This window comes from Myotis myotis, unplaced genomic scaffold (genome assembly GCF_014108235.1).
Source record: "Myotis myotis isolate mMyoMyo1 unplaced genomic scaffold, mMyoMyo1.p scaffold_m19_p_1, whole genome shotgun sequence".
Classification (NCBI taxonomy): domain Eukaryota; kingdom Metazoa; phylum Chordata; class Mammalia; order Chiroptera; family Vespertilionidae; genus Myotis; species Myotis myotis.
The window spans coordinates 181,596,111-181,623,730 of record NW_023416313.1 but is presented as its reverse complement, the minus strand read 5'-3'; the positions used below and the strand labels follow the sequence as shown (position 1 = coordinate 181,623,730).

Genomic DNA, 27,620 nt, shown 5'->3' with positions numbered 1-27,620 from the left:
GAGCATTATGCTAAGTGAAATAAGCCAGTCAGAGAAAGATAAATACCACATGATCTCACTCATTTGTGGATTATAGAGAACAACATAGACTGATGAAAAGGGACAGACCCAAAGACTGAGAAACAGCAATCAGGCTATCAATCCCCAGAAGGAAAGTAGGGGAGGGCGGGGGTAAGGGGAAGAGATCAACGGAAGGACTTGTATACATGTATATAAGCCAAACCAATGGACATGGACAACAGGGGGATGGGAGCATGAGTTTGTGTGTGTGGGGGGAGGTTGGGGGTTAATGGGGGGGATGAGGACACATTTGTAATACCTTAACTAATAATAATAATAATAAAAAAAAATGTTTAAAAAAAAAAAAAAAAAGACTGCCCATGCTGTATGTACCAGATCCATTTGACATGGATGGTACAGCATGAAAGATAATACAACCACATTTAAAAGCTATTTCAGTGTACATTTCTTTTTTGTTCTTGAATATGTATTTTTTGCTGAAAAATATCATTAATAAATTAACATACAATATGTACAAACACATGAGTAAATAATGTAATGACAAAGGACTATCTTTGTGGAAAGTGTTTTTTAAAAAATATTTAGATTTCAGTGAGTGTACAATGTAAATGCTATCACTTACCTCTGTGTCTTTTTTTGTAGAATCACCAAATCCATCCAGCTTATTTAAGTCTAGAAAGTGGCAACAACTTATTAATTCTGGATTTCATTTTTCTGCTTTCAAAATTATTTCCATCCTAATCCTATTTTCAAATGACAAATGAGGACAATAAAAGCATAACTGGGGATTTTAGCAAATTACTTAATTCTCCATTGGAAGTCATAATAGATAACCCCTGGGTAGGGGTGTGAGGATGAACTGAGGTAGAGTGAAAGCTCCAACACAATGCTGGGCATCTGGTAGGTGCTCGAGGTTACTGTTGCACCCCTCTTCTACGACAATCTCAAATATGGTTGTGGTATATTAATTTTAAATTAAATCTTATTCTTAAAATTACTTAGGCTATTACCATTAGCAATTCAGAATGAAAGCCATCCTTTGACCATGACAGACTTCATAGTTTACTAGTATATATCCCAACCAAAAAGAATACCAAGCCTAAAAAGACAACTTCATTTAAAAATAGCAAGTATAAATTCCCAATTAAGAAAAATAAACACTGTAGAAGCGTAGATTAGGAAAACAAACACCATTTAGAAACTCCTGCACAAGTTCAACAGCAGATTTTGCTTCCAGAGGTGCAGGCCATTCGGTTACACCAGTCCTCAAACCAATAGCCAAAACCTATAGGAGATTAAAAAACCCAAAAGCTTATTAGCAGAAAGCACAGTTTAATCAATAAGAATATATTTAATAATATTGTTATTTCTTGAGTATTTACTCACATGCCAGGACTGTCCTAGTGTTTCATATGTAGTATGTTATTTAATCCTCACAAAAATCTCTACGAGGCAGATATTACTATCTACCTTCATTTTACTAAGAAGAGGCTAAGATAACCTGCTTAAGGTCATACAATTAGTAACTGACAGTACCAGGACATACACGCAAAGATGGTGTTCTGAACTATGATGCCATGTGTATAAATGCTACAGGATTCAAGACTGATGAGCCTGCCCTAAAGATGCTTGTTATTTTGGTTAAGGACTAGTAATGCAGATGAAATAATTGGGAACAACAAATTAAAACAAGTTGGAAATTTACATAAAAATAATATAGGCCCTGGCTGGGTTGCTCAGTTGGTTAGAGCATCATTCCAATATGTCAAGGTTGAAGGTTCAATCCCCAGTGAGGGAACATATAAAAATCAACCAATGAATGCATAAATAAATGGAACAACAAACTGATGTTTCTTTCTCTCAAATCTATTTTAAAAAATTAATAAAATAATCTATACATATAAAAGGCTAATATGCAAAGTGTCCCTTCGGGAGTTTGACTGAGAGACTGGGAGTTCGATAGCTTGCTTGCTATGACATGTACTGACCACCGGGGGGAGGGGGCGGCGTGGAATGAAGAAAGGCCCCAGCCGGCGGTCGGCAGCTGCCAACCAGGAGAAAGGAGGCCCTGATCGGCCCTGATCGTGGGCCAGGCCTAGGGACCCTACCTGTGCACAAATTTTGTGCACCGGGACTCTAGTCTATATATATATATATATATATATATATATATATATATATATATATATATATTAGCCTAAGTGACCATTACAGTGGAATGACCAGAATGATTGGTTGCTAGGATGCGCACTGACCACCAGGGGGCAGATACTCAATGCAGAAGCTGTCTCCTGGTGGTCAGTGTGCTCCCACGGGGGAGCACCACTCAGCCAGAAGTTGGGTTCATGGCTGGTGAGCACAGCTGTGGCGGCGGGAGCCTCTACCGTCTCCGTAGCAGCACTGAGTGGCGGCAGCAGGCGCAGCAGGCCAGTATGAGTGTAAGCAGCATGGTGCCTGGCCCCGGTTTGGGCTCCTCCCTGGCCACTTGCCGCTTGGCCCAATGCTACATCCCCCAAGGGGTCCTGGACCGCAAGAGGGCACAGGCTGGGCTGAGGGAATCTCCCCCAGTGCACGAATTTCATGCACCAGACCTCTAGTAATAATATAAATGCATGTGCCTATACATACAATAATTTAAACTGAAGAAAGGAGGTCAAGATGTCCTGGAATAGCCAGGGGAACAATGTGAAACCTCAACTCAACTCCAATCCAAATGTGAGAACTGTCGGCTACAGAGCAGAGAAGGAGATGAAGAGGGTGGGGTGATTCCAACCAGTGGAGTATAACACCTAGAGGACACTAGAAGATTACAAGGAATGGGAGCTACACAGGAATAGTGATGTTAAAACTTAAAAGGACTTTTTATTTCACATGGAAGACAACAGCCATTGTTGATTTTTTGGCAAGAAAATGACATGATCAAGTAGTTAAGAATTCCTCCATCAGAAATACCTAGGATTTTAAGGAAAAGAGAAAATATAATATTTCTCAACAAAAGTGATCTCACCCTCGACCCCCAGGGGATACTTGAAAAAATGTGCAGGTAAGTTTTGGTGTCACAATATCTGGGGGTACAGGAGCATTTAATTTGGTAGAGGCCAAGGATGCTAAATATTTTGCAACATGTACAAAGTCCCAAACCACAAAGCATGGTCCTGCCCAAAATGCTGAAATGCTGATACTGTCCCTGTTGAGAAACAATAAATGATCATTAGAGTGGTCCAAGAGGGAGATAAGAGCTTTAACTAAGATGGGCACAGTGAGAGAAACTTCAAAGGAAGAAAAGAACACTATATTTCAGAGAGAGAGAGGTAGGTAGGTAGGTATAGAGGTATATACGTGGAATAAAACAAAAGAAAAAAATCCTACCCATTTATAAAAATACAGAGGACTAAAATTGGAGAGCCTATGTCCCTGTGCATATCTAAGATTCTGTGAATTTAAGGGAGATTACAACAAAGCATGGACTTCCCTTCTTTTTTTTTTAAATTTTATAGAGAGGGAGAGAAACATCAATTTGTTGTTCCACTTATTTATGCATTCATCAGTTGATTTTTTCAAAAAAATTTTTTATTGATTTTAAGAGAAAGAGAGAGAAACATCCATCTATTGCCTCTAGTATGCACCCTGACTGGGACTGAACCTGCAACCCAGGCATGTGCCCCAATAGGGAATCTAACCGGTGGGTGACCTTCCAGTGCATGGGACAACACTCAACCAATTGAGCCACACTGGCCAGAGTCATTGGTTGAGTTTTGTATGTGCCCTCACTGGGGATCAAGTAAAACTTGGCATATGGGGATGATGCTCTAACCAACTGAACTGCCTGGTCAGGGCCACAAAGCATGGACTTTCAAGTTAGACAGACCTGTATTTGAATGAGTTTTGAACCAGCTCTCCCACTTACCAGTTGCTGATGCCTTAGGCAAAATAACTAAGCCACCTAGCACATGTTTGGCACACAGCAGAGTGGCAGCTTCCGGCTGTGGTAGTAAGTGGTGGTGGTAGAAACAGTTCTTACTAAAGTAAAACACAGCTGACCAGTGAACAATATGGGTTTGAACTGCTCAGGTCCACTTATATGCAGATTCCCCCCCACCCCCAATAAATACAGTAAAAGTATATTTTCTTCCTTATGATTTTCTAAAAATTTTCTTTTCTCTAGCTTACTTTATTATAAGAATATAGTATAATATATGTAACATAAAAAATATGTGTTAATCAACAGTTTATGTTATCAGTAAGGCTTCCAGGCAACAGAAGGCTATCAGCAGTTTTGTGGGAGTAAAAAGTTATACATGAATTGCTAACCATGCAGGGGGTATGTGCCCCTAACCCCCACATTGTTCAGGGGTCAAGAGAAATGAAGGAATGGTGGGATCATATACGGGTTTCTAGTCTGGAGAAGATTTCATGTTTCATTTTGATATACTGTACTGAGTTTGAGGCCACAGCCTGTACTCAAGTTAGAAATAATTTGGTGGAAGTAGGAAAGATGGGAATTAGTATCAGCTTAAAGAAGGGATCTGGCCCTGGCTGGGTGGCTCAGGTGATTAGAACATCATCCTGTACACCAAAAGGTTGTGGGTTCAATTCCTGGTCAGGGCACATACCTTGGTTAGGGTTTGATCCCTGATCAAGGCATGCACGAGAGGCTTCTGATCGATGTTTCTCTCTCTCTTCCTCTCTCTCTAAAAATTAATAAAACATATTCTCAGGTGAGGATTAAAAAGAAAAAGGGAAAGAAGGGATCTGGAGTTCCCTCATAAAGGCATTAGTCAAATCACTGAATGTGTAAGCTCTCTGCCAGGGTGGACAGAGAAGGGCAGAGAGACATAAGGGTAGAAGTATGATGGCAGCCCACAGTAATGATCTTGGAAGAGGAACTTTTAAGAAGAAAAGTGAGAAAGGTAGAAAAAGTACCAAGTTTTACACAAAAATAATATGAAGGAAATGTATTAGAATGCTTGGTACTATACTAGATGTTGAAGGTACAGCAGGGTACCTGGCACTGAAGTCCAGTAAGGAAAAGAGATAAGTAAGCAAATCACTGTGATTGATAATCACTCTAACAAGAGGTGTGTGTTGAGTTCTCTAACAGCACAAAGCACAGGTACCATAAGCCATTCTGAGAGGTCAGTGCAATCATCCTAAGCAAAAGATGTCACAGAGAGCTCACCCAGAAAAGAGGTGGAAGGGCATACCAGATCAACACACACACACCAGAAAGTGACTAAGTGTGACAGAATCAAGCTACTAATTTACAAGCAGGGAACTCAATATAGGCAGGGTTGGGGGTTCAGTGGGAGCGAAAGTAGGGTGTTAGATTAAGCTAAAGAAATAAGTAGGCACCAATAGGAACATGAAAAGATACTAAACGTCATTAGCCATCAGGGCAATGCTACATAACAAGATACTACTTCATCTCCAGTAGGATGACTATGAACAAAAACAAAAGCAGAAAATATCAAAGTGTTGGCAAGGATATGGAGAAATTGAGCCCTCATACACTGCTGGTAGGAATGTAAAGTGGTGTAGCCACTTTAGAAAATAGTTTGGCAGTTCCTCAAAAGATTAGAGTTACCACATGACATAGCAATTCCACCCAAGAGACGTGAAAAGACATGTCACACAAAAACACGTACGCGACTATTCATGGCAGCATTACTCAGAATAATCAAAAAGTAGAAACAACTAAAATGTTCATCAGCTGATAAATGGATAAACAAAATGTGGTATATCTATACAATGTAATGCTATTCAACAATAAAAAGGAACAAAGTACTACAGAAAGTACATTGGTGGTTGCTAGGGGCTGATGGGGGTGAGAGGTGACTGCTAAATGGGTATAGGGTTTCTTTTGGGAGTGATGAAAATGATCTAAAATTAAAGATGGTCATGGCTGTACAACTCTATAAGTATATTAAAAACCACTAAACAAGTGAATTTTATGAAATGTAACTTATATCTCAAAAAAGCTGCTAGAAAAAAGAAAAAGGTAGAGCAGTGATTGGATATAACTGACTTTGTATGCCAGGCTAAAACACTTGGAATTTCTACTGCATTAAAATGAGGCACCCCCTTGAGATTCAATTTGTAGAGTGGAGCTAAAATTACTGAAACATAAAATTCTTGAAACACATGCTCATTATTCTTTTGCATCAATCAAAACCCAAGTTATTAACAAGCAGATTATATATGCATTTGAAATAAATTGGCATCTAACCCACCTGGAAAGCGAGAAATCCATCATATAAATAAAAACCAAACACTCCAGTAAAAAAGGCAGAAGAATGGTAGCTATTAATTATCTAACTAATGCTCCCTTTAAATGTAAGAACCACTACCACATAGTACTAGTAAAATTAAGCTGCCCAAATTGCCAAGAGTATCCAATGCATATATAACATTTGGAACAATTTTTGAAGAACACAAAACTAAATAACAATGATATTAACAAATATTCTTATGAAAACATGAGATTTAATGCAAGTAACACAAATTCCAGAAGGATACTCACAAGGAGAAATTTCAGTTCTCTGTGAAGATGATTCAAAGGACTTCTGGGATCTCCTGATTCCACTTTAATATTCTAAAAAGTTCTCAAAGTCAGTTTTCACTGGTAATCCCATCTTTCTGGCGTAAGGGTCAGAGTTACTTGCATTTCAAACTACCCACACATTAAAAAATATATTTTATAAAGCACTAATAGATTGAAAAAGTAGTGCAAAACTTCATTTAGAACATCTCAGAGATACCACAGATCCTGCCCATCCTGATATAGTAACTTAAATTCAGGCCATCACACTCCATTTCTATACCACAATTGTACCTACATGGAACTAACTGTTCTTACACGCCCTCCTGCTCTCTCCTACTGAATTTTCAAAGGACAAGTAGGAGAAATATAAATACAGCTCAGGACTCAATGATAAACTTAGCATTACTACACACCAAAAATAACCCAGCCTCCCCTATATATATGCTCCTTAGAAACAAACTAACTAAACCAGTAAGTATGCTGTCCTACCTGGAGGTAAGGTTTTACAATTGCAAGATATTATTTAAAAAAAGGGGGGGGGGATTAAAAAATTCTGTTGTATGTAAATTTCTATTGAAGGAAAAGCATTAAGAATATGATTATCCATAATCCCACCACCCTGCGGAATCACTATTAACCCTACCCAGGCTTCTGTGTACCCATTTTTAAAAAACATAGTTGAGATTCTACTAAATGTTCAATTTTGTACTTTTCTGCTTTTGTCTGCTTAATAATAAGCATTTCCTATTATTATTAAAGACACTTTAAAGATTTTTAAAGAATGTGTAATATTTCATCATGGAAATCTATTTTAGTGATTATCCTACTTGTTTTGAATATTTTGGAAACACAGCTATATCACTGCAAATAGCTTTGTACATATATTTTTGTTAGCAATTCTAATTAACTTCCTAAGACAGATTCGTAGAAATGTTAAAAGGTGAAAGGCTTAGTAATATAATAATTCTTGACGTATTGCCAATACATGCACTCTCTATTTTAAGACTAGCAGATGACAGGGATGTGAAGTACAGCATAGGAACACAGTCAATAATATTGCAATAACTGTGTATGGTGCCAGGTGGGTATTAGACTTACCAGGGGGATCGCTTCGTAAGTTATATGAATGTCTAACTACTATGCTGTACACCTGAAATTAATATAATTTAAATGGCAGCTATAATGAAAAATAAAAAAAAAATTAAAAAACTATAAAAAGGATAGCAGAGATAATGTCACTTTGATAATTTCACTTGAGTCCCAACTCAAGAGACTATTAATCACTGGAAAATCTTAAGTTATATACTTCCAGTGCTGTGAGCAATTGATAGATCAGATCACCTGTAAAACCTCCACTGGCTTCTCTAGCTACTTCAGGGGTAAGCTGTCAGAGCTCAGGGAGGGCAGAGGCTGGGGGTGGGACAGGAGGCATGCAACCCCAGCAACAAGCAAGTTAAAAGTAAACCCACAACGAGTAAACGCAACAGAAAACAGGGCTTACTCCTACCAGAGTTGCAGTTGAAGAGAGTGGAGGGATTTGAAGAATCTCATCCACAGGACTCCAGGAAATATCCAAAGTGATCATAGTTTGTGATGTGGGGACTGTATCATCCAAGGTAGTGGACTTCAAGAGCTCATACTGGGCAAAGCCCCTGGCTGTAACCTGAAAAGAGGGCACCCAGCACACCAGCAGCTATGCTTTCACATGACCAAAGGCCATTTTCAAAACTACTTTGATTCTTTCCTCAAAAGAAAAAAAAGTAGCATACTTTATCCCAAATGGAAAAATAAGACAATTATTCTTAATCACAAAGATTAGCTAAAAGGCAAGAGGGCATATATTTTAATTTCAGTCATTAGCTGATAGGAAAATAAATACAAACATTTTGATATTACAGAAAAATATGTAGTCATATTAGAAGTGAAAGGCAGGTCAATACAGTTAGAAGAAAATAATATGAGAAGAGAAATACTTACAGCAGACAATTGATGTCTTTTCTTATGTGAATTTTTTAAGTCTTCAAGATTTATAGAATAATTTTTATCAGCTATGGGACATGAAAAAAAAAACATTTAAATATACAATTCAAAATTACATCTTAATGCTAGAAAATTCAAATTCTGAGGGTACCGTAGTTTAACACTAATAATACTTGAAGTTTTAAATCACAGTTGAATGGGATGTTTATAAAAAAATGAAAGTGGAACAAAGCTCAATACTATCATAAAAAATATAACTGTATGCCTACTATGAAACTGGAATTATATTGTCATTATATTCAATTTTTGATCCTCTAATGAAAATTCCAAAAAATATACCCATACAAATAAAATGAAACACAAACAAAACAGCTATAAACTCCTATCCAGACTTTTGGAGATCTGTTTCTGGTGTTTCTGGAATATCACCTACATGCTGCAAGTTTATACAGTAGACTAGATTCCTGGCGGCTAACATGAATTCCATTGTGTGCACTTCCCTTGTAACAATATACACTTTCAGTAAAACCACAAAACAGTAACTATCAAATAAATAAACATATATACACACACCCATACAAGTAGTAAGAGCCAGCTCTCACCTTTACAATTGACCGCATATAAGACAATTCCTGTGATGCTGTTACTTGTTGTGATAAGCTCAGCTCCTAGCCAGCAGGTCGCTTCAGGATCTGAACTGTCACACCTTACCCAAAGGGGAGGAAGGGCAGTAACTGGCCGATTAATCTTTATGTGGGTCATGTTAGGATTGTGAGCCATGGTGTAAAGTCCAATTAACTGCCTTGAAAATAAGAATAGAAAGAATAAATTATAGTTAGAAATTGCCATTCAGTCAAGAATTTTCTTTTCCAAAGATATCATGAAGTGTCTCCCAGAAACAAAAATCTGAAAAATGCACATAAATATTTCACCCAATGTAGAAGTGAGAGACAAGCACACAAGGCAGATCAAGACTCACTCATCAAAAAATGACAACGACAGGTTCAGAGCTACTACGAGCAGGGAGTTCAATACAGTGACGGTAAAGGTTCAGTGAGAGTGGAAGTAGGGTTGAGTTCAGGCTAAGGAAATAAGTAGGATATATCAACTATCTATACTAAGGGTAATATGCTAATTAGACTGGGAGACCTTCCAGACATTCTTCTGGACAAAGCAATGGTGGCGGGGCAGAGGTAGAGGTGGTTAGGGGCCAAGAGGGGAGGGCAGTTGTGGGTGATCAGGCCAGTGTGTGTGTGTGTGGGGGGGGGGTGAGCAGGCCGGTGGGCGGGCCAGTTGGGGGCGAGCAGGCCGTCAGTGGGGGTCAGCTGGGGGCGATCAGACTGGCGGGGAGGGCAGGTGGGGGTGAGCAGGCTGGCAAGGGGGAGAGTTGGGGGTGATCAGGCTGGCGGGGAGGCAGTTGGGGGCAAGCAGGCCGCAGGCAGAGTAGTTAGGGGCAATCAGGCAGGCAGGCAGGTGAGCAGTTAGGAACCAGCAGTCCCAGATTGCGAGAGGGATGTCCGACTGCCGGTCTAGGCCTGATCCCTGTGGGCAGTCAGACATCCCCCGAGCGGTCCCAGATTGGAGAGGGTGCAGGCCGGGCTGAGGGACACCCCCCACTTCCCCCACCCTCCCCATGCATGAATTTTGTGCACTAGGCCACTACTAGTATCTCAATAAAGCTGGGGACGGAGGGAAGAAAGTAGGATCCAATAAGCACATGAAAAGATGCTTGAAGTTAATAGTCATTGGGACACTTAAAGAAATTAGAATATGAACTGTGAATTAGATAATAGTATTGTAACAATGTTAAATTTCCAGATTCTGATCATTGTTCTGGGTTATACAAGAGAATGTACTTGTTCTCAAGAAATATATAGTAAAGTACTTAGGGGTAAAGTACTTAGGGGTACAATGTCTCCAACATTAAAAAAATTTGTGTGGCCAAAACCGGTTTGGCTCAGTGGATAGAGCGTCGGCCTGCGGACTGAAAGGTCCCGGGTTCGATTCCGGTTGGGGGCATGTGCCTGGGTTGCGGGCATATCCCCAGTAGGAGATGTGCAGGAGGCAGCTGATCGATGTTTCTCTCTCATCGATGTTTCTAACTCTCTATCTCTCTCCCTTCCTCTCTGTAAAAAATCAATAAAATATATTTATAAAAAAAAAAAAAAAATTTGTGTGTGTGATATGTGTATATTATATAGACAGTGGCAGTGGGAGAGGAAAAGGAAGAAAAGGATTAAAAGAAAGAATGACAAAGCAGATATAGCAAAATGTAAACAATTGTTGAATCTGGGTTAAGGACATACAGAAGTTCCTCTATTATTCTTGTAACTGTTCTGTAAATTTGAAAGCATATCAAAATTAAGTTACCAAAAATGTGGCTTAAGTTTTTTTTTTAAAGAGATGAAAACTGAATTTATTATCAACAGATGTTCAGGAAAGGAATTTCTAAGGGACTGTACTTCAAAAAGGAAATACAATAATCCCAGAAGGATGGTCTGAAATGCAAGAAGAAATGGAGAGCAAAGAAATGATAAGCATATGGGTAAATCCCAACACACACTGGCTGGAGAGCACAATATAAATAATAACATTTAATCCTGATAGCTAGGATTTTCTTGTTTGGGCGGTGGGGGAGGCCAGGCAGAGGGAACTGCATGTGGCTACACAGGGAAGAAGCAGGAAGTGGAACTGGCAAGGCAGAGCGAGGCAGCAGGGTTTCTAACAGGGGAAGATCATTCCTCATTGGGCTGCAGAGCCCTATGCATGGCAGGACGTTTACAATCCATGGACCAGGCCAATAGCTCCCCTCAGTCTTCATGACGGCAAAAAGTACCCCTGCAATTTCCAAATGCCCACTAGGCATGGTACCCTTGGTAGAAGACCACTGAACCAGACAGGGAAGGCTCCTATGTATCACTCAAAAGGAATTTGGATGTTATCATGAGGCAGTAAGAATCGCTGAGGGACTTTCTTGGCAACAGTGAGGAGGAAAGATTGGAGGGGAACCAGATTAGACACAAGGAAAACATTTAAGAAGCAACAACAAACAGTATAGGAGACTGGAGAAAAGGACAATCACAACAACCTTCTTGGTCATGTCTGAGATATCAATGGGACATTCAGTAGAGAGTTGGGTGTACATATGTAGGGGCAGGGGGAAGAAATGAGGGACAGATCTGCGCTAAATACATATTTGTTTTCTAATGTTTATAAGAATGCTTCAATTTAAATTCCTACCCTCCACCCCTATTCCTATCCCAATACTAAGAAAAAACTTACCTTGCCCTCTCAACTGGTAAAGCAAGTGGCCCAACATTCTCACCAGTAGAGAAATCAGAAATAGCAGTTTCTTCAGACTGTAGCTCTTCAACATGACTTGTTTCTTCCTTTTCCAAAGGCTTTAAAATTTTTTTAAAATTATTTAACCAGGTAAAAGAACACAAAAGAAAACAGTCAACTGTTCACTATGCTAAAACATAATGCACTGATTCCAAAACTTTGAGCATAAATGACTGGGCTATGGCAAGAATCATAGCTACACACCAGTTTGGTACCAACTCATCTTGCCATCCAGAAGCATTTCCACTGTCCTATCAAGTTCCTACTAATAAAGGAAGCATCTGATGTCATTAGAGAAAAAAGTGTCCCAACATTGCACAAAATGCTAAAGACAAAATACCAAGGGGAAAAAACATCGGAGACTCCCTGATACTCCCTGATTTTGTCAGATTCTTCATTTCCCAAATGTGAAGATTCCTTAAAGTTATTCCTCTTAGGGCTATCAAGTCTCTGTGTTACAGGGTTCTGATATCTATGTGTTTAACTACTTAACTAGCTCAGAATTGCCAATAATAATAATTATGAGTTAACATTTTCTGAGCATTACTAGGTACCAGTTACTGTTCTACGTTTTCTTTTATTCTTCATAAAAGCCCTGAGACTGATACTATTGTTAACTCTGTTTTAAAGACGGAAGAACTGAGATAGTGAATGGTTAAATAACTTGTCTAGGATAATAACACAGCTGCTGAGTGCAAAGCCAACATTTGAATCTAGGCAGCCTCTCCTAGCAGTAAATCCTCTGCAGAGTTAATAGGTATCAGACCTACATGTTTCCTCAACTTTGAATTTCTTTTGCAAGATTTCAGATTTCATTCCCTTGCAGGTCTGGCTTTCCAAAAAGTTCCTTAAGCTAGAGCTCCCAAGAAATACCATTTTTCCCTCTACTCTACTTTTCAACAATCATGCATTAAGCTCCACTGATCTTTGCAGAAACAAAGGCCATTTTAATTGTTCTTCGTCCAAAAATGCCAGGGCCTCAATGAATTACAGGTAACTCTTTAAAACTCAAAGCTGCATTCTCCCTAGAATCCTAACCCAGATTTCCACAAATGCCCTCTGTTCATCTTTACCATTTCCAAGATAATTTAACTTTTTCAGCTTTTCTCCTACATACATACATTTCCCATTCTCCCCATAACAAAAGTCTAAATTCAACCACATAATTCACCTATAATTATTTTCCAAGCATTTGCCCATCATAGATAAGCACTAATAACACCCATTCATTAACTTAAAAGACAATGAAGTTCCCCTCCTCAGAAAGGAGTTTTCTTGCCCCGGCTGGTTTGGCTCAGTGGATAGAGTATTGGCCTGTGGACTCAAGGGTCCCGGGCTCGATTCCAGTCAGGGCACATGCCTGGGTTGAGGGCTCCGTCCCCAGTGGGGGCTGTGCAGGAGGCAGCCAATCAATGATTCCCTCTCATCATTGATGTTTCTATCTCTCTTCCTTTCCCTTCCTCTCTGAAATCAATAAAAATATATTTAAAAAGAAAGAAGGAAGGAAGGAAGGAAGGAAGGAAGGAAGGAAGGAAGGAAGGAAGGAAGGAAGGAAAGAAAGAAAGAAAGAAAGAAAGAAAGAAAGAAAGAAAGAAAGAAAGAAAGAAAGAAAGGAAGAAAGAAAGTTAGTTTTCTTGTGTGTGCATTTAAAATAAAGAGCTCCTAGTTCATTCACCACAATGTCTATCCAGACTGCATGAGGGTCGTAAAGCAGACAGAGGTGTTCCTTCTAAAGAAATGTTCACTTTCCCTTTTAGAGCCTGTTCCTAACTACTTCAGGAAATGATGTAAGCAAAGGAATGGTTGCTCCAAGCAACCATTAACAGCACTCAATAAAAACCACAACTGCCAAAATAGTTACATAATTAAAACAAAAAGGATTAAGGTTGTAATTATAAAATGATACAAACAATAAGAAGTTCCCTCTTGTTACAGTTAACAAAATTAAAGAAGAATTTCCATGTGTCATAGCTACTTATGCTGTGCTGTTCAACACAGTAGCCACTAGCCACATGTGGCTATTGAGCACTTGAAATGTGGCCAGACCAAATTGAGATGTAAGTGTAAAATACACACCATATTTTAAAGACGTAGTATGGAAAGAGAACTTAAAATATCTGATTAATGATTTCTAAATTAATTAGGTTTTGAAATTATAATTTCAGATATATTAGGTTAAATTTTTAAAAATTACTACACCTAATTTCAGACCCAGCAATCCCACTCCTGGGTATTTACTGTAAGGAAAAGTTATGTGCAGCCCGGCTGGCATGGCTCAGTGGTTGAGCGATGACCTATGAACCAAGAGGTCACAGTTCAATTCCTGGTCAGGGCACAGGCCAGGGTTGCAAGGCTCTGGGGGTGTGAAGGAGGCAGCCAATCAATGATTCACTCTCATCATTGATGTTTCAGTCTCTCTCCCTCTCCCTTCCTCTCTGAAATCAATAAAAATACATTAATAATTTTAAAAGAAGTTATGTGCACACAAAAATTTGTACAAAAATGATTATAGGAGCTCTTTTCATGATTGCTGAAAACAACCCAATTGTCCTTCAAAGGGTGAATGAGTAAATAAGCTGTGGTATATCCATACCATGAGACACCACTCAACAATTAAGAGAAATGAATCACTGATACACACACAACTTGGAAGAATCTCAAAAGCATTAAACAGTGAAAGACATACTGTATGATTCTATTCATAACATTCTTTTTTTTCTATTAATAACATTCTTAAAAGTACATTTTACTGTATGATAATTTCACTCATTTATATTTTAATGAGTTACCAGAAAATTTAAATTACATATGTGGTTCACATTATATTTCTATTGGACAACACTGTACTTACTTATTCCTAAAAGAATTAGAATCCATTTTTTAAAACATGTTGCCCTGGCTGGTTTGGCTAACTGGTTAGAGCGCCGACCCACTGACCAAAGGGTCGTAGGTTTGATTCCCAGTCAAGAGCATGTACCTCGGTTGCAGGTTCCCAATCGCCAGTAGGGGCATATGTGAGAGGCAACCAATCAATGTCTCTATCTCACGTCAATGTTTCTCTGTCTCTCCCACCCCTACTCCATCTCTTCCACACTCTCTCTAAAGGTCAATGAGAAAAATATCCTCAGGTGAGGATTAACAAAAAAAATGCTGATAAAAAAATGTATACACTTGAGATTATTCCCATTAAACCTAATCTGGCTATCAAGAATAGAACAACCACAAAGCCCAAGCACTACTTACCACTTTTTCCAAGATGAATACAACATCATTTTCATTTAGAATATTTTTCAAAGGATTTGGTTGGCCTTTGCCAATCAACTGCACTTGGACATCCGCCTATTAAAAACAGATAATGTTTTATGTGATTAATATTTGTACAAATATATAAAGACAAGTTTCATGCAAGTAACTAGAAAGGAGAATTTGAACAGACACAATGTTTTAAAAGATTTCATTTACTCTTTGCCCACATTATTTTTCCTGTGTAGAAAATGTAGTTCATATCTATATCTACACACACTTCAAGGCCCAACTAAAATGCACCCTGCCTTTTAATTAGGATCACGCTGACAACCTTTTCCTCTAATCACACGGTATTTATTTTTAAGTACCACAAAATTAACCCTTTATAAAATGTTATCCTTTCTTCTGATAGAACTATGGAATTTAGAACTTTATCAGTTTATAGGAAATGCAGTCTTTCATTCCAGTCACAATACATGTTTATTGTAGAAAAGTTTGAAAATAGATAGCTGAAAGAGATTTTAAAAAACTCACCTATAATTCTACTAGCCAGGGTAATCATTACTGTTATTAGCCTTACTGGTACGTATTTTGCCAGCTCTTTTTCCAGGCATATAAATAAATCTATTTAAATTAAAATGTACCTTATTATTTAGATATAGATAAGATTTTGCTTAATAAAAATAGAATATTCTAATAGTTTTTATACCATGAAATTCCATGCCATTAAATGTTCTTTGTCTGGTATCATGGCTCTATCATCATATAAATAATTTCACATTGTTTGACATTTAGGTAGTTTCAAGTTATTCCCTATTAAAAGAACAATTGGATTACTTTCTTAAGATGGATATATAAAATCATATCGATATTGTCAATTTGCCATTTAAATATACCATAGCCACACATTTGTATTCCTGTCACTTATGTCAACACGGTGAGTATTGTCTGAGCATTTTCATTATTTTTACTGTCTCGTAGCAAGAATATAGTATCCTGCCCAGCTGGCATGGCTCAGTGGTTGAGCGCCGACCTATGAACCAAGAGGTCACAGCTCGATTCTCGGTCATGCCCGGTTTATAAGCTCTATCCCCAGTGGGAGGCATGCAGGAGGCAGATGATTAATGATTCTCTCTCATCACTGATGTTTCTATCTCTCTCTCCCACTCCTTTCCTCTCTGAAATCAATAAAAATATATTTAAAAAAGAAAACAGTATCTTGTTACTGTTCTAATTTTCATTTATTTGATCACTAAATGAAGATGAACAGTCTCTAATATGCTTATTATTGACAAGTATCTCTCATTATTTAAATGTTTTATTTCTTATTTTAGCTATTGAAGCATTTAGATACCAAGTTCAGAGAGCCAAGGATTTGTTAGAAATCAAAAGATAGGAGGAGGCAAGGAAAGAACCTTTCCCAGAGCCTCAGTGGGAACATGGCCCTATAGGCACTTTGATTTCACACCCCTAGTCTCCAGGACTGTGAGAGAATGCATTTCTGATGTTTTAAGCAAACCAATCTGTGGTACTTTGTTACAGTCGCCCTAGGAAACTAATATAGATGTCAAGTGGCAAGAATTCAGGGAGGGATTAATACATTTACCTGGATATACTGAGTTTCTGAGTTTGGTTAGTGAGAATTCAGATAGTGTAAGATACCTATATTTGCTTTTTTCCCCTGTGATTACTTATTTGTGTCCTTCTATTATAGTTGTCTTTTTTCTTAATTGATTTTAAAGAGTTTTTAATATATTTTTAAAATATGGATATTAACCTTGATCACTTATGACTATTTTTCCCGAGCTCATTTGTCTTTTAGTAAGTAATTTACCTTAGTTTACTCATTACTTTAAGGATTAAACTCTATGGGGAGTTTACTTATAGAACGGTTGGCATATATTGGATGCTTAATAAATCAATACATATTTATAGCAGCTTTGCTCATAACTATCACAAACTAGACACAATCCAAGTGGTAAATGGATAACCAAACAGTAGTGCATCCACACAATGGAAAGCTGTTCTGCAATATAAAGGAATGGACTAATACACGCAACAACAAAGATGAATCCAAAATGCATTATACTCATTAATGAAGTCAAACCCAAAAGGCTACATACTGTATGATTTTATTTACATGAAATTATGGAAAGGGCAAAAGAAAAGACAGAAAATGAGATAGAAAACAGATTAGTGGTTTCCAGGCACTGGGAACAGGAGAGAGGGTTGACTATAAAGGGACATGAGGAAACTTTTGGAAGTGACAGAAATGTTCTCTATCTTGACGGGGATGGTTATGTGACTGAACGCATTTATAACAACTCCTAGAACTGCACTCCACAAGAATGAAATTTACTCTATTTAAATTAACTTCAATAAACCCAACTTTTAAAACACAATTTTAGGATTATTGAGTTGTGTTTAAAAACCAAATAAATTTTTCATACCTCATAGATAAATGGGTCTTTACAGATTCCTTTCTTTTCTTCATCAAATTCCCTGTGATACAGAACCACATGTGAAAAATAGAGTTACAGAATTCTGTCATTTCAACTCAAGAGTTAGTCATCATGTGTGACAACAGTGAGAAAAGCAAAATGCAAAGTAGACATGGCAGCCTTAAGGCATAGTTGGGAAGAGGGGGAAAAAGCAGAAAAGAGTTTTAGGTTAAGAAGAAATAGAGCCGAAATCGGTTTGGCTCAGTGGATAGAGCGTCGGCCTGCGGACTGAAGGGTCCCGGGTTCGATTCCAGGCAAGGGCATGTACCTGGGTTGGGGGTGCATCCCCAGTGGGGGATGTGCAGGAGGCGGCTGATCGATGTTTCTGACTATCTCTCTCCCTTCCTCTCTGTAAAAAACCAATAAAATATATTTTTTTAAAAAAAGAAGAAATAGAAAAAAGAGATATAGTAGAGATTAATAGACTGCTGCCCACAATTGGGCACAAATGCTTCTAAGAGGCAGCTCTACTCTTTTTAAAAATACATGACTAGTTACTATTAAAATGTAATTTACCACATGACTTTTGGGAAGTAAAAATGACTGGATTTTGACCTGCCAATGAATCAGTGGGCCACCACAGAAAAGTTATTTTAAGGGACCCAGGACTTAGATTTCTACAGCTAAAATGGTAACATCTATCCTCCCTCTAATTTTATGAGCTGTTACAAAAAAATTTACAAAAAATTAGTAAATTTGATCACATTAGCTCTAGCTGGTTGCTCAATGGTTAGAGCAGCGGTTCTCAACCTGTGGGTCGCGACCCCTTTGGGGGTCGAACGACCCTTTCACAGGGGTCGCCTAAGACCATCGGAAAACACATATATAATTATATATTGCTTTTGTGGCTAATCACTATGCTTTAATTATGTTTAATTTGTAACAATGAAATTGGGGGTCACCACAATATGAGGAACTGCATTAAAGGGTCGCGGCATTAGGAAGGTTGAGAACCACTGGGTTAGAGCATTGGCCCACAAACTGAAGGGTCTCAGGTTCAATTCCAGTCTAGGGCATATACCTCAGTTGCAGGCTAGATCCATGGCCACATGTGGGAGGCAACCAATCAATGTGTCTCTCTCCCTCTTCCACTCTCCCTAAAAACCAATGGAAATTTTTGGATTAACAACAAAAACAATAGTAATAATAAAATAACAATGTAAGCACAAAACTCTATCATTTCAGTCAAGAGAATTTAACATTTTTGGTTTTGTTATTCCTCACCAGAGGATATTTTGTCCACTGATATTTGGAGAGTGGAAGGGAGGGAGGAAAGAGACAAACAGACAGACATTGATGTGAGAGATACATTGATTGGTTGCCTCCCGCATGCACCCCAACCAGGGCTGGGGATCAAAACTGCAACCCAGGTACGTGCCCTTGACCAGGAATTGAACCCATGGCTGTTTGTGCTCAGCTGACACTCTAACCCAGGGGTGGGCAAACTTTTTGACTCGAGGGCCACAATGGGTTCTTAAACTGGACCGGAGGGCCGGAACAAAAGCATGGATGGAGTGTTTGTGTGAACTAATATAAATTCAAAGTAAACATCATTACATAAAAGGGTACAGTCTTTTTTTTTTTTTTTTAGTTTTATTCATTTCAAACGGGCCGGATCCGGCCCGCGGGCCGTAGTTTGCCCACGGCTGCAACCACTGAGTCAAGCTGGCCAGGGTTTTTTGTATTTTTGTAATAAAAAAATGTTTTTGTTAATCAGTCAAGAGAATTTTAAAATAGTGATCTCAAAGCACGTAAAACTATAAACTATTAACATACCAAAATGCACATCAGCCCGCTACATGCTCTGAAAGAGGAAAGATTCTTTTGTGTTAAGATTTTTAATTGATTTTTACAGAGAAAAAGGAAAAGGAAGAGAGAGAGAGAAACATCGATTTGAGAGTGAGACATGGATCCTTGGCTGCCTCCTGCACACCCCCCACCAGGGATCGAGCCCTAAACCTGGGCATGCGCCCAGACCAGGAATCAAACAGGCAACCCTTCAGTGCACAGGAGGACACGCAACCAACCGCGTCACACTGACTCGAGTGAGCAAAGAATCGTTAGTGTCCTAAAGGAACCCAGTGGAATTGTTTCAGGACACCATTTATTATTTGATCTACTCTATGATTTACTGAAATAAAATGGGAAATACAAGCTTGAGACTGATTCACTTTTGCCACTTGGACAAGACTGTGACTTAAAGATGTCTGTCTTTAATGTACAACTCAGAGATGATCATCAATCATTCAGCCATAATTTCTCAAGCATGTGTGTATTTCTCTAACCACAGAATGAAATAGTATATAGCCATTAATAAGAACAAAGAGATCTAGAGACGCTCCTACTGGAAGCTATCCAAGACATTGTTAGTTTTAAAAAGCTAGTGTTCTTTCTGTAACGATCAAAAAACTGACAACAATAACCACTTTTGTAAGCAGAAAAAAGCAATAAACAATGAAAATGTATAAAATTTAGAAATCAAGGGGCGAGATTATACCAGAGGTTCTCAAAGGGTGTGAGGCCAGCAGCACCTGCTTCACCTGTGATGTGCTAGAAAGGCAAATTCTTCGGCCCACCCAGACCTACTATGTAAATAAGAAACCCTGGAGCTGGGGCCCAGCGAGCTGTCTTGACAACCCGCCAGGTGAGTCTGATGCACGCTCCAATCTGAGGGCTCCTGGATTCCGTTTTTGGGTCGGACGCAGGACTAGACGGAGTCCCCTTGGGTACTATCACTTCACTATAAGGATAAAATGCCGCCGGCCGGTGTGGCTCAGTGGTTGAGCGTTGACCTATAAACCAGGAGGTCAGGGTTCAATGCCCCCGTCAGGGCACAGGCCCAGGTTACCGGCTCAATCCCCAGTAGGGGGCGAGGAGGAGGCAGCCGATCAATGATTCCCTCTCTGAAATAAATGAAAACATATTTTTAAAAAAGAATAAAATGCTATCTTAGAGCACAGTGACATAAAGGTACGTTAAAAAGCCAACACACCATCACGTTATCATAACCGTGGCTCACATGCTAACTATCTCGAAGAGGCTACACAGCAGTAAGTTTCACACCGGCCAGGCTTTGCACGGGTGAAGGGTGCCAACACCTGGTTTTCCATACACAGGAAAAGTGCCTCCACCATCCTGCAAGGCGTGTGCATTACCCGAATGAATAAGGTGCCTCCTGGAAAACTTGTCACTTCCCACCACGATCGATAACGCACAGCTATTTTCTCCTAAACGACACCACCGGGCCACACTGGGCGGGTAACCCCCGGAGCCCAGGGAAGCTCAGGCTAACGTACGCGCCACCGAGAACGGACAAGGCGCTGATGCCCATGGCTGCGCCAAGAGGCTTGGGGGGCATACAGATACCCCGAGGGAGTAGCGCTGTCCTCGCAACCTAGCCAACAGCAGGAGCTACGACTCACTGCAGGAGACGCTTGTGAAACTCCTCGGCGGCCCGGTTTATTCGCGACCACATCCCGCCTCCGTCTAACAGCAGAGTCCAGGCCTCCAAACCAAACTTCGCGCGGGAGGCGGAAGCCCGGCGCCTGACCCCGCCCCCGCCGGGACTACTTCCACCACCCGCCGCAGGTCCCCTTAGTTCACAAGTGAAATTATTGCTTTCAAGCACACAGCGGGTTTCTTCTTCCCAGTAGCTATTTTTAAAAAAATTTTCCCAATAACTTTTCATTTCCCTAAGAAAAAGTTAAAATACGGTACAGTAGTTGCAAGGAAGACACCTCATCTCGCGAGATTTGGCCACGCCCACTTCGGAATTATTCCGCCAAAAGGAGTCCCCCGTTTCTAAACGCTATTGTTGACTCTAGAAGTCAATAGATACCGTCATTTGACTCAGATTAACAAATAACGTGCTATTTTTTAATTTTTCGGAGTGGTAGAGAGGTATGTGTGTCTCTGGATTGGCCCTGAGGCGGAGCCGGGTGGGGAACGAGTCGAAGGTGACATATAGAACGAGGGAGTGCTAGGCACTTCCTTTTCCTGTGGGAGCCGCCGGGTAGAGAGGAGCGTGGCCTTCTCCTCTCCCCGCCATGGTGAGTGCATGTTCTCTCGGCTGGGCTTTCCCCTGCTGTCGGGCCTGGCAGGAATGGGTTGGGGGTTCCGAACATAAGTTTTCAGGAGGTAACGCAAGGGAAAGGAGAGGACCGAATGCGCCTGTGTGTTGCGGGGAGCCGGGTAGTGCGGCTCTAGGGCAGCCATCTTGGAGGCAACGTGGGCCTCCGGCGCGGGCGCCCTGGAAGCGGCCCAGGCCACCAGGCGTTCTCGGACGCGGAGGACTTGGGCATTCTTGCTTTCTGTTCTTAGAAAGCACGAGATCCGCGGAAGATTTGGAAGTTGTTGGGCCCTAAGACGGACGGTGGGGAGTCAATTTTAGGCCCTAGATCTCCGTGTGCTGATTAGTAAGGAATGTTCCGGCTTGAGATTTTGTTGAGAGAGTTTTTCTGAATTCCCGTATGTTCTCCTTAAGAATCGCCATTATCAGAAGCATTCTGATCCTCTTACCTTAAAAATTAGTTTTTCCTATTCGGTGTCCCCTAAATGTTTTCGCTGTCAGCCAGCTCGTTGCACGGCAAGTGTTAAATGTACCGCGTTTCCACAAAGAATGTTTTTATATATACTGTGTAGTGTGCTGGGCATGGGGAGTTGAGTGAACAAAATGGGCAAAAAAACTATCGGTCTGATGTTTGGACCGTGATTGAGTTGGCTGTAAATACAGCACCGATCGGTGGTAGTGAGACCTGTGGGCATGGGGAACGGGGAAGGAGGCGGTCGTTGGGCTTTAAACAGGCATCCGAGGGAGGTGGGGCCTCCTGCTAATGTCTGGGGAGACGACGCAGGTAGGAGGGGGATCATTACTCTGAAGAGAAGATGGGGTGAGGCTGAGCATATTGTCTAGGGGCCAACCTCAGAGCTAGGTGATAAGTCTTGGGAGAAGGTGGAGCAAAACGGAACAACCAGTGTATACTCCGGTAAATTTTGGGAGAGGTGCTTAGAGCGGGATGAAGAGGGCAAGGATGGGACAGGGAGAGTAGAGTTGTGGTAGACAAGGTTTGTTACCATCTGGGGTGAAAGAGTTTAGATAGCGGTTTTAACGTTTTCAAGCCTTAAAATAGAGTTTTGGTCATTTTGCTTTGTAAACCTTGGTTGGAAAGTTCGACGATAAGCCATTCTCTTATATGTGGCAGAACTTGATTCTAATCGTTGTTAAGAGTTTTCCTTGCAATGATGTTGTAATTTGCGTCCTACTCTGTTCTCAGCGACAGTTGCCTGCTGTCAGTCAGCTGGTTCAGAAGGGTGACGAAAATTCTTCCTGAGCAAGACATACTAACCTTTCTTCGAGTTAGCAGACTTGGTACAGTGGCGACGTAGCCTTTGTTTTAGCTGTAAGGGATGCCTGCCCCACCAAACTCGTTTTTTGTAACTGAGCAGTTAATGGAATTGTTGGCACATAAGAGGGGTGCTTCTGACATTGCTTGTTGGTATAAATATCTTTTCCTTTTCCCCAGGCGTGTGCTCGTCCACTGATATCTGTGTACTCTGAAAAGGGGGAAACATCTGGCAAAAATGTCACTTTGCCTGCTGTGTTCAAGGCTCCCATTCGACCAGATATTGTGAATTTTGTTCACACCAACTTGCGCAAAAACAATAGACAGCCCTATGCTGTCAGTGAATTGGCAGGTATGGATTTAGGTCTTTTATCATTATTGGTTGATACTTTAAGAGCTGCTTAAACAGTAGTGATGACATTCCACTCCATTGGTCCGTGTTTCTGAATCAGATGATTTTCCTGGATGTTCTGATGCTGTTTGCTGTTATGCATAATAGTCACAGTGGTATGGTTGGGTAGCTAAAACTTTCATTTATTTCCCAATTTCAGGTCATCAAACCAGTGCCGAGTCCTGGGGTACTGGCAGAGCTGTGGCTCGAATTCCCAGAGTCCGAGGTGGTGGAACTCATCGTTCTGGCCAGGGTGCTTTTGGAAATGTATCCTTTGTGGTCACTGCCTAGACCGGTCAGCCATCATGGAATCCAGCAGACTAGACCTGGTTTGTTCATGCTAGTTTGAAGATATTTTTGTCCAAGAAACTAATAGCATCCAGATAACTCTACACAGGTTTGGAATCTGGAAGGGTTTTTGTTAAATACTAAAGACAATAAGTGCTGGACATTAGAGAAAGTTTTCCTTGCAATGATGTCGTAATTTGCGTCCTACTCTGTTCTCAGCGACAGTTGCCTGCTGTCAGTCAGCTGGTTCAGAAGGGTGACGAAAATTCTTACTGAGCAAGACAATCTCTTCCCCCTAATATTTGAGAAATGTGATTCTTAACTGGGAAAAATAGATGTGTCGTGGGGGCCGCATGTTTGCACCAACCAAAACCTGGCGCCGTTGGCACCGCAGAGTAAACACAACACAGAAACGATATGCCATCTGCTCTGCCCTTGCTGCCTCGGCCTTACCAGCACTGGTCATGTCTAAAGGTTTGTGATGTTTTGTATTGTAGGAGTGATAACAAATACCCACTTTTCCCATCCTTCGCCTGTACCTCTTCATTGTGTTAATAACAACATGTAAACTATTCATCCCAGAGTGCCTGACTAAGTTTATTATTACATACTAATTCTAACAAATCGGTCCTTGGTGAGTGCTATGTAATTGGCGAAGTGCTTTAAATACAGTGATTTAGCATATTAGAAACTTACCATTTTAACTTCATGTTGCCTATTCTGCTTTTACCTGTCAAAATGATGAGATTCCACTTCATTGGTCCGTGTTTCTGAAACACATGATATTTGTGGAAGTTCTGATTTGGCAATTTGTATACTGTTTTGCTTCTGTGGGTTATATAAAGTGCTGCTCATTTTTTTCAAAAGGTTCAGGGTAACCAGGTCAGTGTTAATTGGCTTTGTCAGGTCACCGTATTGAGGAAGTTCCTGAACTTCCTTTGGTGGTTGAAGATAAAGTTGAAGGCTACAAGAAAACCAAGGAGGCTGTTTTGCTTCTTAAGAAACTTAAGGCCTGGAATGATATAAAAAAGGTAGGTTTAATGAACACATTTATAGGTTTTGGTAGTCCTCACAAATTTGTCAGAATTTTTTTGAAAAGATTGCTGAAGGACAGTATTAACTATACATCCTGGATATGGGAACAGGGACTCTGGAACCATATTATAGTCGGATACTGCTTAACAAGGACACCGTTTGAGAAATGCATTGTTATGTGATTATCATAAAGCATTTACACAAACCTAGATGGTACGTAGCCCGCTTATTACACAGTTAGGCAATGTGGTGTACCATTGCCTATATGTGGTCTGTCATTGATGGAGATGTTACACAGTGGGTCACGGTACTGGAGTTTGGATTCTGCTATTTGTAGCTGTGTTTTGGTGTTACAGAAGTCATTTTTATCTCAGTTTTATTTATAAAATGGTGTTTTGTAACAAAATATCTGTTACTGGGATCATCTTAATCAGAATACTAAAGCTTGTCACTTTGTAGGTCTATGCCTCTCAGCGAATGAGGGCTGGCAAGGGCAAAATGAGAAACCGTCGTCGTATCCAGCGCAGGGGACCTTGTATCATCTATAATGAGGACAACGGTATCATCAAAGCCTTCAGAAACATCCCTGGTAATTCTTGTATTGCCTTCGTGTTTTGATTGCCTATACTATACATGCTTACTCAGCTTTTATTATGATGAGATTCCACTTAATGGTCCGTGTTTCTGAAGCACATGATTTTGTGGAATGTCTGATTCTTGGCTGAATGAGTGAGTGTACAGTTAATGGTTGAAACTTCATAGTTGATAGTTCTAAGGTATCTTATCTAGCACATAAGCCATAAGGATGATTTATGTTTCTTCTTAAATATATGCCTCCTAATTCTCCTTTCCCTTTAAAAGGAATTACTCTGCTTAATGTAAGCAAACTGAACATTTTGAAACTTGCACCTGGAGGGCATGTGGGCCGTTTCTGCATTTGGACTGAAAGTGCTTTCCGCAAGTTAGATGAGCTGTATGGCACTTGGCGTAGAGCTGCCTCCCTCAAGAGTAACTACAAGTGAGTGTTCTTAACGTTTATAAACTGAACATAAATTTTTATATTATGGGTATTTACATTCATAATTGGTTTTCTTGTTTTCTAAATAATGGATTGCTTTGTTGCTATTTCCCTTTATATACAGATGTAATATACTGAAATGGTAAGATACTCTGAGAAGTGGTAGTGTAGTTGGAAATTTCAGTTGAATTCTGGAGAGCTTTTAAATGGTTAAAACTTTATCTTCTGTTGAGGTTCATGTTAATCACATGAGAAATAAGATTGGGCATCTATTTTCAACACCTTGGTTTTTCTTTCAGCCTTCCCATGCACAAGATGCTCAATACAGACCTGAGCAGAATCTTGAAAAGCCCAGAGATCCAAAGAGCCCTCAGAGCACCACGGTAAAGTTGTGATATTTATAGTAATTCTTGCCCCAACCTCAATATACTTGGTTATTTTTAATGTAAATAAAATGTTAATATAGTGTCTACCTTTTTATAGCAAGAAGATTCACCGCAGAGTCCTGAAGAAGAATCCACTGAAAAACCTGAGAATCATGTTGAAGCTAAACCCATATGCAAAGACTATGCGCCGGAACACCATTCTTCGTCACGCCAAGAATGTAAGCGATGATTTGGCTTTTGCATAGAGGATACCTTTTTAGAGAATTTGATTCTTAGATTTTCTTCTTAATTTGTTGCAGCACAAGCTTCGGGTGGATAGAGCAGCAGCAGCCCTAGAAGCCAAATCAGATGAGAAGGGGGTTCCAGGCAAGAAGCCTGTGGTCGGGAAGAAAGGAAAGAAGGCTGTTGGCCTTAAGAAGCAGAAGAAGCCTTTGGTGGGGAAAAAGGCTGCAGCTACCAAGAAGCCAGCAGCTGAGAAGAAGCCCGCAGAAAAGAAACCCACCACAGAAGAAAAGAAGCCTGTGGCATAAACTTACATTTGTTTATTCCATAGCGGTCAAATCACTTTGGACAGCTAATTTTGAATAAAAATGATCAAAGGCAATGAGAAACATAACTTGTTGCATTTGTTTTATGAATCTTGGTTACAGTTTTTTTTTTTTAATTGACATTTTGTTCTCCGTAATTTCAGCCTTTCATTTGTTAGTCTGGTCTACAACGGAGCATTGGGTTTATACAAAATCTATGCTGTTGAATGAAAAGAGGGATATTCCAGATGTAAAATCCATTTTTTAAGTGATGTCTTGAGAAAGCGATAGTTGAGAAACTTGTCTTAAATATATAGAAGCTGTTAAGATTTAGCCATCCCTCACCACCAAAAAAAAAACTTAAAAAATTACATAAAGTTAGGACACTTTCAGTAACCACAAGAGGGCAGAATCAGAATATGTTTTGAGGTGCAGTGGTAAGAAGCATGTTCTCAGAAGTGTTCTTGTTGCAACCCACTATGATAGAATACTGTTGGAGGGTGTTTGCCACCCTCTTATATTTTGGCTCTTGGGAAAGTGCCAGAAGTATTTTTCAGAACCACTTGTGTATTCAGTTTTACTAAGGAATGAATACATTGATTTGATAAGCATGGAGCAAAAAAATAATGTACACACAAGCATGTTATTTTTCTAAACCTTTCAGTTTGTCACTGAATGTCTTACCACTCTAAAGTTGCCTCATGGCTGGATCTTGATTTTTCTCCCATTGGAATCAAGATCCATAGCAAGGTTGATGTATGATACTCCCAATTTGCATATTCAAGAGATAGTTTCCTAGTATTTAAAGACACCACCCCCAATACTGTTAGCTGCTTTATGTTCATGGTCTAATTTGCACTGACATACTGGGAAACATTTAAAAATGGAATCTTGGTCTACAAAAGCTGTAGGGCACTTGCACCTGTGCTAAATGCTGGTGATGTTAGTCCCTGCTTTAAAAGATGCATTGTAGGATTTGTGCGTTTTCATTAACCACTTCAT

General features: G+C 39.9%; 2 protein-coding genes and 5 non-coding genes across 8 annotated transcripts in view; 6 read left to right on the top strand and 1 right to left on the bottom strand.

Annotated features, from left to right (window-relative positions):
- The window catches only part of ZWILCH (zwilch kinetochore protein), a 44,409-nt gene extending 23,266 nt beyond the window's left edge, over positions 1-21,143 (bottom strand). The window contains exons 1-11 of one of the 2 annotated variants that reach the window (XM_036305596.1): positions 18,653-18,672; positions 17,581-17,632; positions 15,840-15,943; positions 15,128-15,223; positions 11,825-11,943; positions 9,145-9,344; positions 8,540-8,610; positions 8,070-8,225; positions 6,542-6,613; positions 1,213-1,306; positions 644-693 (exon numbers count right to left, since the gene is read on the bottom strand). In XM_036305596.1, coding sequence (XP_036161489.1) covers positions 644-693; positions 1,213-1,306; positions 6,542-6,613; positions 8,070-8,225; positions 8,540-8,610; positions 9,145-9,344; positions 11,825-11,943; positions 15,128-15,223; positions 15,840-15,881 — 900 coding nt within the window. In that variant the 5' untranslated portion in view covers positions 15,882-15,943; positions 17,581-17,632; positions 18,653-18,672. Of the gene's footprint in view, positions 1-643; positions 694-1,212; positions 1,307-6,541; positions 6,614-8,069; positions 8,226-8,539; positions 8,611-9,144; positions 9,345-11,824; positions 11,944-15,127; positions 15,224-15,839; positions 15,944-17,580; positions 17,633-18,652; positions 18,673-21,053 lie in introns of those variants that run through there. The other variant, XM_036305593.1, reaches the window with a different exon arrangement.
- Positions 21,144-21,540: 397 nt separating this feature from the next.
- On the top strand, positions 21,541-26,707 carry RPL4 (ribosomal protein L4). Its single transcript, XM_036305539.1, has 10 exons — positions 21,541-21,680; positions 23,154-23,325; positions 23,525-23,631; positions 23,988-24,126; positions 24,559-24,683; positions 25,147-25,276; positions 25,549-25,705; positions 26,005-26,088; positions 26,189-26,309; positions 26,391-26,707. Exons 1-10 carry the CDS (start codon positions 21,678-21,680, stop codon positions 26,619-26,621), a joined length of 1,269 nt encoding a protein of 422 aa, XP_036161432.1. The 5' UTR covers positions 21,541-21,677; the 3' UTR covers positions 26,622-26,707.
- On the top strand, positions 22,866-22,964 carry LOC118661640. Its single transcript, XR_004969414.1, has one exon. It is a non-coding gene; the product is annotated as a small nucleolar RNA SNORD16 (small nucleolar RNA).
- LOC118661625 lies at positions 23,380-23,451 on the top strand. The gene has a single exon (XR_004969410.1). It is a non-coding gene; the product is annotated as a small nucleolar RNA SNORD18 (small nucleolar RNA).
- Positions 23,833-23,931, top strand: LOC118661635. The gene has a single exon (XR_004969413.1). It is a non-coding gene; the product is annotated as a small nucleolar RNA SNORD16 (small nucleolar RNA).
- Positions 24,386-24,457, top strand: LOC118661616. Its single transcript, XR_004969407.1, has one exon. It is a non-coding gene; the product is annotated as a small nucleolar RNA SNORD18 (small nucleolar RNA).
- Positions 25,336-25,405, top strand: LOC118661620. The gene has a single exon (XR_004969409.1). It is a non-coding gene; the product is annotated as a small nucleolar RNA SNORD18 (small nucleolar RNA).
- Positions 26,708-27,620: the final 913 nt, after the last annotated feature.